Raw genomic sequence first — 17705 nt, 5'->3', positions numbered from 1 at the left:
GAGTGCCACTGCACGACTGATCAGGAACTCAAGAGGCCAAGCGGCCCTCTCAGGTAGTGTCCCCCGTTAGGTACTGGCACAGAGAGCGAAATGGGAAGTCCGACCAGAGAAGGTTTCTTTTTGCCATGCAAATACCTCTTCTCTCTGAAAGAGAGACTAACACGTATTACCTAAGGTTGTATTTACTCCCCGTCAAAACAGCTCAAAATGCAGACTATGAAGTAGGCAGCAGATGTTAACCGCTATGCTACTGGGTTGACCTTCTCTTCCCACTTCGTTCTCAAGGTCACTTGGTACCACGGTCTGCCCATCAGTCTCCCCATCAGTCTCCCACTGGGTATCTCGGTCTGACCTTCTATTGCACTTCCTTTCCTATTAACAGATTTTCTAAAAACACATCAATGAGATGTATAAAAATACTATGAGGATTACCACTCTAGAAACAGTTTAATATTTTATTTGAGAAAACTAGGAACAAGACAAATACATACACATTTTTCCTAGAAAACAAAAATTCACTAATGCATAGGCAATAATCTTTTTCCAGTAGAAATTACATGAAATTTAACCTTGTGATTATATCACTTTATTTTCTCTTTTATGTATCACATATACTCTTTCAAGGAAAAAGGTTAAAAATATAGGTTTATGCCATAAGAGATGGTATATAAGCACTCTTACTCCAGAAGAATCATATTAGTATAAACAATTACAAATTTCAGATAGATAAATAGGCCCTGTTCTGTGAATACTGATTTGTTATATATTATGTTATGTAAATATTAAATTTATCTTACTACTTTTCAAATTATCTTAACTGAGTCAGTTTCTTCCTTATGCCTCAGTTTTCTTGTTTATAATTTAGGGACTTATCTCTTTTCATAGATCTATCAGAAATTAAAAATATTTTTCTAATAAGAATCATCCATGAAATCTTACCAAGAAAGTCAAATCACATCAAATGGAGTAAAGTTTACTTTTGTTTGAAAAACACAGTCATTTGGAATCTTTCTCACAGGTAAAGTTCTGAAGTCAGATCTCAAATCATTCTTCGTGAGGGCCACCAAGAAGACAGACGCATTGCCAATCAGCAATTGCTCTGGCATTTCTCCTCCAGTGCCAGAGCAGATCATTATTTCTTTGGTTTGAACGCCAGATGGAACTTGTTGACAACTGGATTTACAGTCCACACTGTGCAACAAATATCTACCTTTAAACATTAGACTTGCATGCAGCACAGGACGTCTACGAACCAAAAACCCATTCAAAGTGGCGAACTTCACGCTGACTTCAGTCCAGGGCACGCAAAGAGTGGAATCTACCCTGTTTAAATTACTCCTCTCTTTGTCCCCTTTTCATTGAGTGTGTATTTCTGCTCCTCGGTTTAATTATGCCTACTCACATTAAGAACCAGTAAGAAAGCAGACGAATTTCCAGGTGAAGAGACATCAGGTCATATCACATACTACTTCTTAAATTCAGACAATTTTTTATGTATGGTTAATTTAGAATTAATCTTGTTTGAAAAGGAGTCCCTCAAACCCCTTGTACTACCTTCTCCCATGCACCTGTATTCCAACAGAAGGGACACCCCAGAGCTGGGGGGGGGGCGGGGCGGCCGGCAGGGCACAGAGCGCCTCCACCCAGACAGCAAGCTCAGAGCGCCACCAGCTCAGGCCGCCACACGCCACTTCCTTCCACGTGGCTGCGGCCAGAGCGATCAGCGGGCCCCGCCAGCTTAGGATACGAGAGAACGGTGACCATCGGCTTCAAAGTGAAGATCAACACACTGAAAAACAAGGCTCCCTGCTGTGCTTTGCGGACGCGAGTACCCGGACAAGCCCGTCAGGAGAGCAGTGCCCGCACTTGCTGCGGGGACCGGTGCAGGACGCTCTCTGGGTCTCTGTATTCACTGACTGGGTTCATCACAGCAGCATACACTTCACCATAGGCTCTGCAGACTAATTCTGTGGACTGTTTTATGATCTGCTCTCTATTGATAAACAAACAAAATGTGAACACACAGTTTGCAAATTAAATCTAAGAACTGCAAGAAAGCTTCATACTTGAACCAATGCATTTCATTTTCATAATTTCATACAAACACTATTAAAAAATCACTGTACAACTACACAAGTCACTTATCTTGGTTTGGGGATTAAACATATTTACTATTTGTTTATTAAATCTTTCCCATGAATATGTAGGTTACAGGGGGACAGGGACTGTGCTTTGTTCACTGCTCTGTCTTTACAGCTGGACCGGTGCCTCATATACAGATTACTGAACAAAACACAGAAACTGTGGCCCACCATTTGGCTACGGATTTTGCAAATGTGACTGATAATACATTAGCCTTAAAGGAAAAGGGTTACATTTATTCATATTTATCAATATTTCAAATCTCAGAGTAATCTACAATCGATGGCCCTTTCACCCACAGCTCCTATACTAATGACCACATCTCCTAACCTCATCTCTCAATACTATCAGGCTGAAATCATGTGACACTTGCCTATAAGCCACAGCATTTTCAAAAATACTTATTTCTACATAGGCACATAAAAGAATAACTGAGATAGTTTTAAATGAACTGAAGTAAATGTTAAAAATAAAAAAAACTGGAACACTGGAATCGGGTACATTCAGTGTGCATCAACTCTGTCCATGTCCCCATGACATGTACTCATCCTTAGCTCCTTCTACTCACGTATCGCTGTCCCTAGTGATGAGACACGGCTTCTTATTTTCACAACTCAATTAAAAGCACCTTTCAGGATTTACTCCCAAACCTACTTTTCTTGTTATGTTTCCTAATTCTGTCAACGGCATAACCATGTTCCCTCACCTAGTTCAGCCCCGGATGAAGTCTCACCTGAGTATACAAACCCATCTGGTCTCCCACTCAACCTGCCGTAAGCACGGCTGTTAGGTGATCTTTCTAACGCACGCCTTTCCCCACCTTTCTCCTCCGCTCAGGACCTGCCTTGGAGGAGCTTCAGGGGCTTCTTCTGGTTCCCAGGGAGCCAAAATTCCCTGCCCTGTCACTGAAGTCCTTTATCGTTCCTGCTACACCACCACTCTAACCCCGCAGTCCAGTGCGACTCCCGGCTGTCCTCTCTGCCTGCCCCTGCTGACCTCAAGTCCTCCATTCACCCAGAACGCCTCTCTGTCTCTCTCTCACACCTTTAAATGTGCTTATTCTCAGTAACCATGTACTCTCCTCATCTGTGAACGGGGAGGGAAGTCACTTAGGATCGTGGGTCATGAGCACCCTGTTCTGACGGGACCACAAACTCCTGCTGAGTTGAAGCAACTTAACATTTTCAAAAAACTGCTACAACTTCCAATACGATAGTGGGTAGGAGGAGGAAGGACATGAGGAAGCCCTCTGAGGGGTTGAGATGCTGCTGTCCTACAGTTTTGCTGGAGGGAGATGGTAAACTCGATTGGAAATCTACCGAGCCAGATAAGGCGTTGAGATTTTTTTCATCTGTCTATTGGTGATTGTCCCTATAACTGAGTTTAACAATGGATGCATCAAAATGACACAAAAATTATTTTCCATAAAGGAAACAGCTGAAAAATACTATACACTGGCATTTACAAAATCTTTTAAATGTACTATACATTTGATAACCCATTTTGCAACCCATTTATCAAAAAATGGATCTCATAATACAGGGCTCTTTACTCAAAAAAAAAAAAAGACTTTGGGGGATGTATAAAAGCAGTCATTACACCTCATACTCAAAAATCTATAGTCAACCTGAACATATTGCGTATTTATACCATATAATGAATGCACAGAAACAAGGCTCTCCCTCTCAGAAAGGAGTTTAAAATCATAGTAAGGTACAATAATGAATATTAAATACCATTAAAAAAAATCCAGACCAACTGGCAAATATAGAATGAATACAGGATACAGAATTATAAACACAGAATTAAAAAATTTTTAATTTACTGAAGCTTAGTTGGAACTCAGGGCACATTTTCTACATATAAGATGAATGAGCTTGTAAATGTCTGTAACTCACACTGCAGCTGAAGAATCATTATAAATCTGCAGTGGAGAAAACCAGAATTAAAGAGACACTGCTAAGATACAATTAAATAAAGTTAAGTCAAAGCCCGACTAAGAGTTCACAATTCATTTTGAATGCTGCCGTTTGATGTCACAGGGCTTGTTCACCGTGATCCTCGGTTTAAGAGGCCACCAAGATAGGGGAGGCACTGAAATATGACCGTGGCTGTGGTGACCAGACAGGAGACACCAAATCCTGTGGAGAAAAGCAAGTCTCTCACGTAGTGGGAAGGAGAAAGGGCAGGGGAGAGGCTGTTCCTCCCAGCCTATCGGCGGCTGAAGCCAAAGGGACAGAAATGCAACGAAGAGAGAGATTCTCCAAGTGAATCCAAGTCACACTGTAAAGAGTAGTGAGAACTGTGACTGACAGAGACGCCGTGTTTCCGGACAAATGTGAGAGTTGACGGTCATTACCAAAGCCTGGTACAGGTTCATACACTCACATTCACTCAGTTTTTTCCTAATTAATGACACAAAGTAGGGATAAATGGTGTAGTGACAGACATTACGGTCAGAATACCTTGGGTCTAGTTGAAGCTCTACCACTTATTACTGAATAAGAATGTAATCTTTCCAGGACTAATTTCACACTGTAAAAAAAAATACTGAAATCTGTCATCGTTAGAAGGTACTTTCAGCTTTTAAACTGTACCATTCTATTGAGAATAAAGAGCATGTTAATTGATGTTAAAAAAACCTTTGTGCCTATTTATTTATAGACATATAAACATACACAAAAACACACATACAGATACACATACAAACATTATTTGGGGGAATTAGGCTTCTTAAATAATAATTTATAATAAGTATATTATTTGTATATAAATGGGTGGTATAGCTGAACTGCTAAAACAGTTTATTTTCTTGGCATTTTACTATCTCCCCCTTTTACTTATAGTGCTAACTATGTAACTTCATCCATTATCTTAGAAAGTATAGCTGACCTCTGAACAATGCAGGGTCAGAGGTGTTGGCCACGCTGATGTTTTGATCCATCACAGCCAAGCCAGAAACTGATGCATGGACAGCAGTTTTAGAATTGTTTCTGTAGGTTAAATTATAAAAGTAAGTCCTGCTTTTCACACGACCAAAGTCTATGAGAAAAGTCCAGTTGAAAAGAAAAACTTCTACTGGAGTGTAAGCCAAGATCATCTATAAGTTAGACCATTAACTTTCTCGGTTTCTTTACTACCATGAAATTCTCATAGGTAGTAATTTATTAAATGGAACCCTGCTGGCCTTTGGGAAGTTTAATAATCCTCACAGTACAAATATAAATTTTAAAATTAAAACATGAATCATACAAATAAACAATGAATGAACGTCAAAAATTTACTATCTCATTAATGAGGAAACTACTAAGATGGTGAAGCTGCTTCATAAGACATTTTGAGGAACTGGTTACTTACAGGCATTGGAAAAGGAAGGGCAGATACAAATGGGTTACATGCGTTGAAGCCAAAGAAACCACAGGACATGAAAATCCACGCGATCCTGAATTAACAGTAAACTGAATCAAACAAGGCACATTCCCCTGAACAATTAATTTTTGATGGGCCCGCTGACAGTGCTTCAGCACGACGCTGGAAGGACGTGCTGTTCTCTCCAGGCCCCATCTGCTCTGTTTCCAAGTTTTAGAAAGCAGTTTGCTATGCTAGTGTATCATACATCAGAGGCAATAACCATACAGTTAATTTAATACCAGAAAAAAAAATTTTAACTGAAGGAGATGAGATTGTTATAAAATTTTACAGAAAGGCAATATTTTTCAATCACTTATGCATTAGAGTACCATACATTAACAGCCAATTATAAATGTCATAGTGCTATAAAATCTTTTATTATAAATTTCAAAAATACTAATAAAGATTAATATATGCCTAAATGGAGATATCATCTTCATTTTAAAATGTGCCCAGGGAAACTAAGTGTATTTTAAGTAATTATTAAAGCACTGAGCTGTGAAAAGAACAGAACTGCTTACTCCCAGAACCAGTCAATTTGTCAGTAGTCAGTACTTTAGGGCTTTGGTTGCCATAACAACATGATACAACTTTCACCATTACCACAAACCCAGCATTTCCAAAAATAGCTTCTTTCAACATTCAGGCTCTGTTATCACTTAAACTGAGCTTTATTACATGTAGCAAGGCAGTCAAAAGTGCCGTCGCTCTTAGACGACGATATTCTGTTGTCTTCTGACAAGACGACAGTAGTATGCTTACCACTATTCCCCTGGAAGTAGTAAGATATTTTTTTCCCTTCTGGCTACTTTCAAGATTTTTCTCTTTTTCAATCATTTTCAATAAGCTGGTCATAGCAGCCTCAGTATACTTTTCTGTGCTGGGTCACTGGGCTTCTTGGATCTGTGGGTTCCTGTTTCCCATGCATTTGGCAAAAACTCTTATTTCTTCAATTTTTCTTCTGCGTCGATCTTACTGCGACACTCCAGTCATACCTACATCAGACTGCTTAATATTATCTCACAGTTCACCAGGGCTCTTCATCGTTTCCCAGCCCTTAATTTTTTTCTTTCTGTGCTCTGGTTTGGATGTTGGCTGACTTTTCCTTCTAGGGGCTCAACTGGCCACTGTGCTCTTTCAGTGAATTTTTCATTTTAGATATGATGTTTTCCAGGTCTAGAATTTCCACTTTGTAAAATTCCCTATTTTTTTCCCTCAATAAAATAATGTTTTCCTTTAAGTCCTTGAATATATTTTAAACGGGTGCTTTAAAGATCGTAACTGCTAATTTCGTGAACTCCATCATCTGAATCTGTTTCTGTTGGATTTTTCTAGTTTGGGTTCATATTTTCCTACTACTCCACCCAAGTAATTTTTTTATTGCATGCTCAGCATTATGAATGCTATATTACTGATTGCATTTGTTGTTAAGTCTTTAAGAATGCTACGTTTTGCTCTGAAAGGCAGTTGATTGAGTTGAAGATCAGCATTGTCCTTGGAAAGTTTGTTTTAAGCTTTATTAGTGTGAGTCTACAGGGCTCTGAAGATCTCATGGACTAGGCCAACCGTGCTTTTTAAGGCCTGGACATCCCCTGGTCTCCAACGCGTCGTGCGAGCTCCAGCTATGTTCTAGCTCGAAGGTTTCCAGTAGTTGCTCTTTCCCTGATAGTTTTTTCCATCACAAAATTGCTTTATTTTTGTTGATTTTCGTTAATGTAAGTGAGTTAAAAGGAGGTAAATAGAAGAAATTTATTCCATTTACCTCTTTTAAAAAAGGTAGTAGTTCCTTTTAAAGGTATATGCTTTATTTCTAGTGTATATAGAGGAAGATGCCTGGATAAAGAGTTCTCAAATCATATGCAATACCCTATAGACTCACTCTAGGAAGCATTTATCCATATATTTCTTAAATTACTCATAGAAATAATTCTGACCCAATTAAAAAATATACTGAAAAATATCTTCTACATGCATAATTGTGGTTTCTATAGTCCATTTAACTACTTTAAGACCACTGAAAGTTGAATACTGAGTTTGGCATTGAAAAAAAGAACAACACCCTTCTAACTCACCCCAAGAATGGAAGAAAGGAAGAATTCTTTAAAGCTACAGGTAATCATTGATTAACACAGGTTTTAACTGCATAGACCTATTTATATGTGGACTTTCTCAATATGCACTGGAAACATTTTTTCAGATTTGGGACAATGTAAAAAAACTTTCTTTTCTCTAGCTCATTTTACTGTAAGAATGCAGTATATATTACATATAACATACAAAATATGTGTTAACTGACTATGTTACCAGTAAGGTTCCAGTCAGCAGTAGGCTATTAGTAGTTAAGTTTTTGGAGAGTCAACAGTTATATGTGGATTTTTTTTTGCTACATTGGGGGACATGAAGATATAAATTAGTTTTGCTAACCCTACACTGTTCAAGGGTCAACTGAATTTTCTTTTTCTATCCTTTTCTCTATTTTCGATAAAACCTTGTTTCCTGGCTACTTAAATTTGTGTAACAATTTTTCCAAGGTTGCAGGGCTCACTCAGAATCTCCTTTGGAGGGCAGCCCCAAGGACCGGCCGCCCCGAGGGCCCCGCACCGCCGAGACGGGCAGCCAGCTCGGCAGCGTCCACAGAGCAAGACGGGACCGGGGTACGAGAGAATGTGCTACGTTTCAAGATCTATTTCAAAGAAACAACTGCAATTTTAAATAAATATGAATAGAAAGAGAAATTGGGGACATGAAGATACAAATTACTTTTGCTTACAAATATACTGCCATTTTGAAAAGGTTCAAAATTTAACTGGATAAAATTATCTCCTATTATTTCAAATGCTTTATAAATAAGATCAAATATATAGAGTGGCTGGCTATAGAGAAGCAGAAAGAATAAAAATTATTTTGTAAATAAGGAAATGCCATCAATTAGAAAAAAGGAGGGGGGAAAAGCACAGTTAGAATATCAGCTTCAATAGTAAATCTTAAATATGTAAAATGCTCCAAAGCAATCCTGATTTTTAAAATAAGTAGCCAAGTTGATACCATATATTTCTCCTAATAAAAACCCAAAAATACATTTAATTTCAGAATAGTCTGCAAATAACATTTTAGAAATTTTCTTAATGAAAAAAGCAGCGGTTAAATAGGTACTAACTGATCTCTAATCTTTGCTGCACTGTTCGTATTTATATAAACTATTTGCATATATCAATTTTTAAATGTCATTTTAATTAGTACTTATAACAGGATGTGAGGTATATAAAACCAAAATACTAAAAATATATAGATTTTTGAAATAATGTACCAAAAACTATGTTCATTTGACTTTGTTAGTAACAAAATTTGCACTACTACTGTTAAATGAGACAATACCAATTAATGGGAACCTAAAATATTTCTTCAGTAACAGAAGACAAACATTTGATTTGAAATAACATTTAAGTTTTAGGAAATCTGAAAAGTCCTCAGATACAAATAATTCAGACATATCCACATAAAGGGCTTTACCTCACTGCTAGTTCATCAGATTTATTTTTAACTCTTACAAAAGTTAAGAAAGGGCAAAAATTCTACTAAGAGGTATCCCTGAGTCTAAAGCTGCAGACCTTTTAAATTTTGATAATGTCAAACTGCACAAAGACTGTACTAATTTATAATCTCACCAACAGAGTATGAAAATGCTTTTCCAAGACCTTTATCACTAGTATACAACAAAGTTCTTGTCAGTGATCTGATGGGAAGAAATTCTTACTGCTGTTTTAATTTGCATTTTTGACCATTATTATCTTCTTGCATTTGCCATTTGCCCCTCTTCTATGACTTGTCCAAACATATGATGCCCATTTCTACTGTTTTGTAGACCTTATTCTATATTAAGTATAATCTATTACATAATTTGAAAATAGTTTTCACATTACCGTTTATATTTTAACTTAGTTTATATTTTTTCTGTAAACAAACAAAAAAATTTAAAGTGTAATATAGCAAATCTGTCCCATTTTTCCTTTATTGGCATCTGAGCTGCAATGCCACCTTTAAAGCACATTAAAATTTGCCCTCAATCATTGTAGCAAGGGAAGAATAATGGTATGCCTACATTTAGTCATGCTGCAAACAACTCAATATTTAAAATATTGAAACCTGGTTAAATGTAAATGAACTAAAGATATTTTGTTAAAAAACTAATTGAAGAAACACAAAGAATATGACCAATGGTATAATGGAGTTTCTTATATAATCATTCATTCTAACCACAGCTAACATGGGAATTCCTAACTCTATGTCTGAGAGAGAAAATGATCTATCCCATTTCCGGCCAGTTCTAACAGACACCAAATTCTTCCGAATACTGAGTCAGAAGCCGCTTCTTGGCCTTTTTACTGCTGCCAGCTTGCCCTCCAGGACAACAGAAGGGCAGTGCGCACCTCTCTGGCATCGCATCCTTTCCAACAGATGCAAGGTTTTCTTCACATCACAGTGAGTAGGCGGTTCCCTACTCACTGTACTTTTTAGTGAATATTTGCCCACGTGCCCAAATGACCCGTGAGACCGTGATCCGTGAAGGCAGCACAAATGTCTTTTAACCCTTGATCCCTAGTGCTTGTTACAAACAGAACATTTAATACACAGCTGGTTGAATGGGAAGGGAAAATGTATATATGTAGATGTCTAATTTCCGACTTGTAGATAATTTTAGTATGTCATTATTTTTCTTAAAATCAAGAAAGTTGGACAATACAATCTCTTAGTTTCTTCCATCATATTTTAACATTTTAATGTACAGTCCTTTGTCCTCAACGCATTCCTGATAAATATCTGATACTGAACAATTATGTATCTATAGAAACTGCTTAGGTCCAAAACTATACAGTCATTCATCTGCATTAGACTATTAACATATTACTGATCTTTCATGACCTATTCAATATCATTCTGACCTGTTTGTTTATATAAGTGAATCTGGTTTTATGGCTATCCAGTTCCAGTTATATTCAGATTAATTTAAAAAATTATTCACTAAACAGAAATATTGGAGCTATACACATGGAAGAAATAAGTATAACAGGGTCAGGTCAGATCTCTGAGGGGTAGTGAGGCAGAAAAAGCTTACTAACTCTCGATCTATGGTAAATCTCCTATTACTGAAAATAAATTTTCTCAAGAAGTATGCCTGGTATTAAAAATACGTGATTCTTTACCAACTGATTGTGACCAGAAATTACTTACTTCACTGTGGCGCTCAGAAGGAAGTTCAGCTGTGGCATTAACAGGCTATCTGGGGCCGACAGATAGCGATCAAACTGAGCCTAAATGAAACAGAACAGCAAAACCTAAAATGCAAGTATTTGCTAACAAACATCTCAAATACAGGCATTTCTTTTAAAGGTTACATCTTAGCAAAAAATCCGATATTCCAAACAATGAGTCTCTTGTGATCCAAATGCATTACTAGGTGTTCTAAAACTCCTTAAAGGTGTCAGTTTAATGTAGTCAATATCAGCCATACCAACTCTAAAATTCTGAATCCAAGCCACTCACCTTAATCTCTCTCACCAAACTTGTGAGTAATAACAGGAAGAAGAAAGTCATCAGATTTCAAGTCTACCTGACTTTCTTAAATCCACTGCATTTGTCAATCATTCATTCATTTATTCACTCAGCTAATATTTATCACGAACCTACTGTCAGACAGGCACTGTACAGGTAACGTGAATGTGATGGTGAGCAAGACGGCAGTGCCTAGATTCGTGGGGCTTAAGGCTCAGTGGGGGGCAGCAAACTGATAATACAAATTCATACACAGTCACAAACTGGGTCAAACGCTATGAAGGAAAAAACCAAGGTGCGAACCAAGCGTAAATGAGGAGGGCGGGCCCAGGCCGTGTGTTTGGCAAAAGCCCCTCTGAGGAAAGGGCATTTGAAGTGAGACCTCAAAGATGAGTATACACTGGGTGTGTGTGTGCAGCGGGGGCTCAGGGCGTGGGGACAGCATGGACAACGGCTTGAGATGCGCAAGACAGTGGCTAACAGTTCATGTGGGACCTCAAGCTTTTTTAGGGGATTTGGATTCTCACTGTAAAAGCATTAGGAAATCACTGGAGTAGGGGAATAATCTGAAGTTCCAAGGAGCTAAGTCTGGCTATGCAAGATAAATGGAATGGAGGGTTGGAATGGTCTGCGTAAGGACACCAAACAGGCAGCTACTGCAGCACCTCAGATGGTAAACGGAATAAAGCTGGAGAGAAGAGGAGACCTTCCAGAGAATCAAGGAGTAAACGTATCAAGAGCTGGTTAGTGATAGGACGAGGGGCTTGGCTCCCAAATTTTGGATCTATATAATTTAATTCACAGTATTACCACAACTCATAGCTGCATTTGTTTATTCAGTTGTGTAATAGCTGCATTCCTCACTACAGCATGTCTATTTTCACCCCAGTTCTTAGCATGATGCCTAGAAAACAGAAGATACTTGGTTGATAACTGTTGAAATGATAAACAGACAGATGGTCTTACCATTTGCTGAGTTAAGAATGCTCAGAGGGGACAGGGCGGGCGGGGCGGGGAGGTCAGGAGCGCTCAGGTTTGCATAAGCTGAACTGAGTTGCCTGTGAAGCACCCAAGCGGAGGCCACAGGCAGGTATACATAAACAGACAGGCACATACGAACACACAGGTATACATACATCAAGGGATCACACAAAACAAGACCATTCTTCAGAAAGACCTAAGATATTCAACTTCATCGTTTTTAAAATTTAAGCCCAGGCACACAGGAACTTGTAATGGGGTCAGATACACTTCGTGGGTTCACACCATGGCCTGGGCATGTGTCAGGGAAGGAAGACGGAGGGGGGAACACACTGCGCGCCACTTGGGCTGCTCGTCTCCGGACGCCTGCCGCACTCGGGGGCCGGTGCCTTCGAGTGGGTGATTAGGCACCGTTGTGAGTGTATGTTTAACTAAGAAACTTCTTTGTCTAGTGAATCTAAAACTTATTCATTTCTATTTATCTTTATTTGAACATTTTGGAATCAAATCTTTATTGCATTTCTGCAGCTTTTACTGGTATGTTTGATACCAGAGGCTGTAACAGTACTTCTCTGCATACTGTCTTCTGTGTGACATAATGCTCCTTCTGTATCCTATTTAGTTTTATAAAATCTATCTTGTCTAATATTAATGTTGTTAGCTCTGCATTCTTTGCATTCGTTAGCTATTTTCAGTTAAATTCAGCTCTGTAAGATGACAGAGAGAAAAGTTCTCAAATTGCAGAAGTCATTTGAAACTCTTCATTAGGCGAACAACTGTACAGTGAGTACACGTGAGTATTTAAACCATTCGGACGGGCACTACGGCACAGCGGTGAAGGCCACACACTCAGGGGTGAATGGGATTGTGAGGCTGAAAGAGCTAACCCTTGAAAAATGCTGTTAATGGCTCCTGCTCTTATTCATTGTTGTTCCTTAAAGCGCCCAAGGGGATCATTCCTGGCAGGGCTAAGGAGTGCCATCCAACTGAATGATGTACTTACATGCGAAGTGCACACCAATGGGGCGCTCATGAAGGAGGGGTGTGCAGGCGAGCTGTTCACTTGAAAAGTAGGTAATAAAGTGAGTGAGTCTCACCCTCAAGGATAATATATTATTTTATTTTGGGACTGGAACTGACTCCAGTTATCATCTCAGGGAGCAGTCGCAGCCTCTAAGCCGTGGCTCCCTGACAGCAGGAAATCTATATGATCACAGCCCAACCTCTTCATGTCTGTCATTCCTGCTTCTCCATTAGGTCAAGAGTAAAAATGAAAATGAAGAAACCCAAACAGGAGTGACGGGACTGATGGGCGTGGTGGACTATTACTACAAACATAGGTCTGGTCAGACCTCCTTAACAGAACGGAATGAATGTGCAATCATTGGCACGGACCCAGTGTGAGTAACTTTTTATCAAGAGAGAAGATTACCACCCAGGACAAGGATCACACAGGAGGAAGTTAAGAGAGATATTCCACACGGAAACCCTTGCCGAAAGGCTTTACTGTGCACTTACCATTGCAGCCTTCAATGCCACAGAATCAAGGTTGGGCAAATTAGCCAACGGGCCCTAAAAAAATTTTTTTTAAGATGTAAAAAATATGTTACATTTCAGTTTACTTATGGAACACAGTCCACTCATGGGTTGCCCAGAATCCCGAGGAACTCAGGTGTCACGTCTTCTAACCCCCGTACAGCAGGGACTAGGATTTGCTCACTGTTGGGTAACTAGCATGAAGGCACTCCACGGTATTCGTTAGAGGGAGAAGCCCATAAGGCTATTAAGAAGTTTCAGGATACTTCCGATTTACTCATAAGCAGGAAAGAGGCCATGAGGTGCCTGGGACACGGCAGTGAGAACGGGGGCTGCTGGATTCACTTTGGCCACTGAGGTGGCACCAAAGGGCAGCAAACTGGCTCCCGGGGGTGGAAATCTGTTACTACTACTTCATCAGAAGGAAAAATTCAGAACTGTTGATCTTTGAGACTTATGTAAGAGTTCCTAGACTATGAAATATTCTTCATGCTGATGTGGTTTAACAGAGTTCTCTGCTGTTCAAAGAAGGGTGCCTCCGTGGTTTTCCGGGGTCCCCGCCACTCCATCCCCTATTTCCACTGGAGTTCTGCAACTTAACAAGATCTCAGACAACCCCAGGAGTATTTACCTTTCCAAGTAACGGACCATGACTTGAATTAAAAAGGAGATAATACTACAGATTTATAGTAATCTATGCACTCAATTAACTGACAGCGATACAGAACTCTGAAAAATTTACCAGTATAAATATCCTTTATACATTTTATACTACTACTTTTTGTATATTTTTGTTACTGTTAACCAAAACTATCTGTAGTAAAGAGGACAGTTAATATTTTGGGGCACTCTACCCCATCTCAGGGGGTCATCTAGGAACCACACCTGCATTGCATCAGTCAGTCTTCAGAAGGACCCCATGACACAGATATGGTTACTGCGCGTATACAGCCCACCTACAGGCGCAGAGCCGGTCACTTTCTCAGTGAGAAAGAGCTGGTCAGCCAGAGCAGGGCTGACGGCAGAGCTGTGCTCGGGCGGAGCCGCCCCTGCCCTGGCGCCCCCCTCTAGTCAGGGGCAGCCCCGGGCTCACCTGCTGAGGTTTATGCTGCTGCACAGAGCTGTAGATGTAGCTCAAGCCTGCTCTAGTTAACACGTAGGAAGCTTGCTCATTTATAAGTGTGTCCAAATGCGCTTCAATCTGAAATAAAACACAATGGAAAGAAAACGCTTGAGAAGAGGAGTAAGACTGACGTGGGTGTGAGCTCGCTGCCCTGAGTCTTAGCTCTTCCCCGTGACCTGGTCCCCGCATGGCAGAGGCGGACTCCGAGACACAGGGGCAGCTTCTGTGACCAAAGCGCATCCTTCCCCGAGAGAGGAAGGCCTCTAAGAGAGAGAGTCTTACCTTTATATAATGACCACCAGAGAGGAGTCCAGGACTGGCCACTAGTCAAAAATCTAGAGTTGCTTCTCAACTCTTTTAAAAGCTGGTCATAAGCGAACCACAAAGAAACAAACACCACTAATAAACCACAACATAAAATCAGACAGCCAGGAGAAGTCTGGGGTGCTGAGGGCCTGACGTTCTCGACCTCGCCCTCCGCACCCGCTGGGCGCCCCACCCAATCACGGACCGTGTGGAGCAGCGGGGCGGTGCCGCGGGCCGAGGCAGGGAGGTCTCCGGAGGAGGGGGCAGCGCTGTGCCAACCAGGGAGAGCGGAGGGCCCAGCAGGGGGCTGGTCAGACTTCAGGTTCAGCAACTGCCCGACATGAGCCGGCTGGCGATGCGAGCTACACATGCACGCCCGCTCTGTGCCAGCTTTGGGGAAACCCCTGATGCCAGTGGGGCACACCCACGGAAGGGGGCTCCCCGGAGCGGAGAGGTCTGCTCTTCCCTTACCTTGACCACACGGCCTGAGGGTCGGCAGGGCAACCCACTCCTCACCTGGAGTCCCTCAGATTTGCCGGCCTGTTTGCCGGCGCCTGGCACCCGGCACCCTGCTAACTGCGCTGCTTCCACCCGACTTCCTGCCGCTGACCAAGGGCTCCCGGAGCTGAGCCTTCCCCCAAAGCTTACAGCTTATTTAAAAGAGGTGAGTAACTTCTAAGAGGAAACCCAACTGAATAATTAGAACGGCATCTTTTCCTGAGGCAGCATGACTGAAAAATGCAGACTAATTTTCTTAAGTGAATGCTCAAGAAAGAGCTTTTACTGTACTTACCAGAAATCAAAGAAAAACAAGATGTGCAAATATTAACATTTAATGAAGGAGTTCCTAAGAACCAAATCAGCACATGTGAGAAAAATGAAGTAATACAAAGTTAGCATCAAAGAAACAGATTAAAGTGAAGAGAAATTAGAAGCTGGAGGTGATAAAACCAACTAAGGGCAGGAGCTTCAGAATGCAAACGTAAGAGATGGAGAAGTGATGATTAATTAAAGATATCATAAAACTTGACTGATCAAAAGAAAGGGTTACATCTTCAGACTAAAATGGTTCTGCAAATTCTGAGATGCGAACAACGGAGAGCGATACCTACCAAAGACCGTTCTGAGGAAATATCTGAACTCAAAGGACAAGCCGAACAAGCTTCCAGACGGACAGAGCACGTTCCCACAAGCAGGAGCGTCAGACCAGCCCGCGCTCCCCCCCTGAGACCCTGGAAGAAGCCAAGCAGGGGTGGGAGAGCGCTGATGGGCTCCTGATAGGCAACGCTGACATCGAGAATCTCTCTCGGCAGTAAGGTCACCTACTGCTGGTCGGGGACAGGTCGGCCATGCCGGACCTCACAGGGTCCTTCAGACTGCTGCTCAGTCTACGCTGCCTGTGCTCTGTGAATGGAACAGCAAGGCCCGATGACAGCACGGTCATTTCCCGTATGGTTTACTGAATATTTTAAGCCCAAAATATTATTGCTCACTGACAATGGCCTGGCCACCCAAGAGCTCTGCTGGGGACGGACAGTGAGATGAACATTATTCTCATGCCTGCTGACACAGCAACCATTCTGCGGCCCACGGACAAGGAATACTTCTGGCTTTCAAGTCTGATTATTGAAAAAATACATTTCACAAGGCGAAAGCGGCTAGAAAGGATTTTCCTCTAGATGTCATTACGATCATCCATGATTCATGGGAAGAAGTGAAAGTATCGACATCCACAGGAAGAAGTTGACTCCAAAAAATGATCTGAAGGGTTCAAGACCAACGCAGGCGGCCACTGCAGGTGCGGCGGAGACCGCACGAGGGCTGGAGTCGGGAGCGGGGCCTGGAGCACGGGGCTGAGCGGCCACGTCTCAGGGGGCATCCTCAGGGGAGGAGCTGCTTCTCATGACGAGCAGAGCCAGTGGCCTCGAGACGGAGGCGACTCCCGGGGAAGGGTGCTAAAGTGACGACCGAGGATTCAGAGTGCTACATACACTTGTCTGGTAAAGCAGTGGCAGGGTCTGGGAGGACTGACTCCATTTTTGAAAGCAGCTCTACTTTGGGGAGAAGCTATCAAACAGTTTCACATGCTGCAGAGAAATCATCTGTGAAAGGAACAATCTGCAAGGCAAACTTCACTGCTGTCTCATTTTAAGATATTACCACGGGCACCCCATCCTTCAGCAACCACCAGCCCGACTGACCACTCGGCAGACACAACATCAAAGCTGACCCTCCATTGGCAACATCACGACTCACTGAAAGCTCAGATACAGTTAGCATTTTTTGGCAATCAAGTGTTTTCTCATTAGGGTATGTACACTGATTTGATTGTTTCAGACAATGATTTGCTATTACATAACAGACTGCGGTATGTGTAAAGTGATTTTCACATGAACTGGGAAATCATAAAGTTCATGACTTGCGCAGCTGCGGTATTTGCTATCCTGGGCTGGTCTGGAACCGAGCTGCGGCGTCCCTGAGATGCCTGTGCAGTCGTCTCTCCCACCGCCTGCAGCTGGTCCACGAGCCCGGCAGTGCCCCAGTGCCCATCAGCAAGCATGACGGCAGTGCAGGCCTACGAGGGTCTCACACACAGGGCGCGACCTGCGGGGACGCAAACCACCATCATGGCACATTTAAAAAAACCTACTCAGTG

At 41.5% G+C, this 17705-nt stretch overlaps 1 protein-coding gene across 2 annotated transcripts in view; it reads right to left on the bottom strand.

Moving 5' to 3' along the window:
• Window positions 1-441: 441 nt before the first annotated feature.
• The window catches only part of COG6 (component of oligomeric golgi complex 6), a 55482-nt gene continuing 38218 nt past the window's right edge, over window positions 442-17705 (bottom strand). For both annotated transcript variants that reach the window (XM_037011970.2, XM_037011971.2), the window contains 4 exons: window positions 14714-14821; window positions 13603-13656; window positions 10783-10862; window positions 442-1993 (listed from right to left, as the gene is read on the bottom strand). In XM_037011970.2, coding sequence (XP_036867865.2) covers window positions 1846-1993; window positions 10783-10862; window positions 13603-13656; window positions 14714-14821 — 390 coding nt within the window. In that variant the 3' untranslated portion in view covers window positions 442-1845. The remainder of the gene's footprint in view (window positions 1994-10782; window positions 10863-13602; window positions 13657-14713; window positions 14822-17705) is intronic.

This window comes from Manis javanica, chromosome 1 (assembly GCF_040802235.1).
Source record: "Manis javanica isolate MJ-LG chromosome 1, MJ_LKY, whole genome shotgun sequence".
Classification (NCBI taxonomy): Eukaryota; Metazoa; Chordata; class Mammalia; order Pholidota; family Manidae; genus Manis; species Manis javanica.
This window is presented reverse-complemented; position numbering and strand designations above follow the sequence as displayed.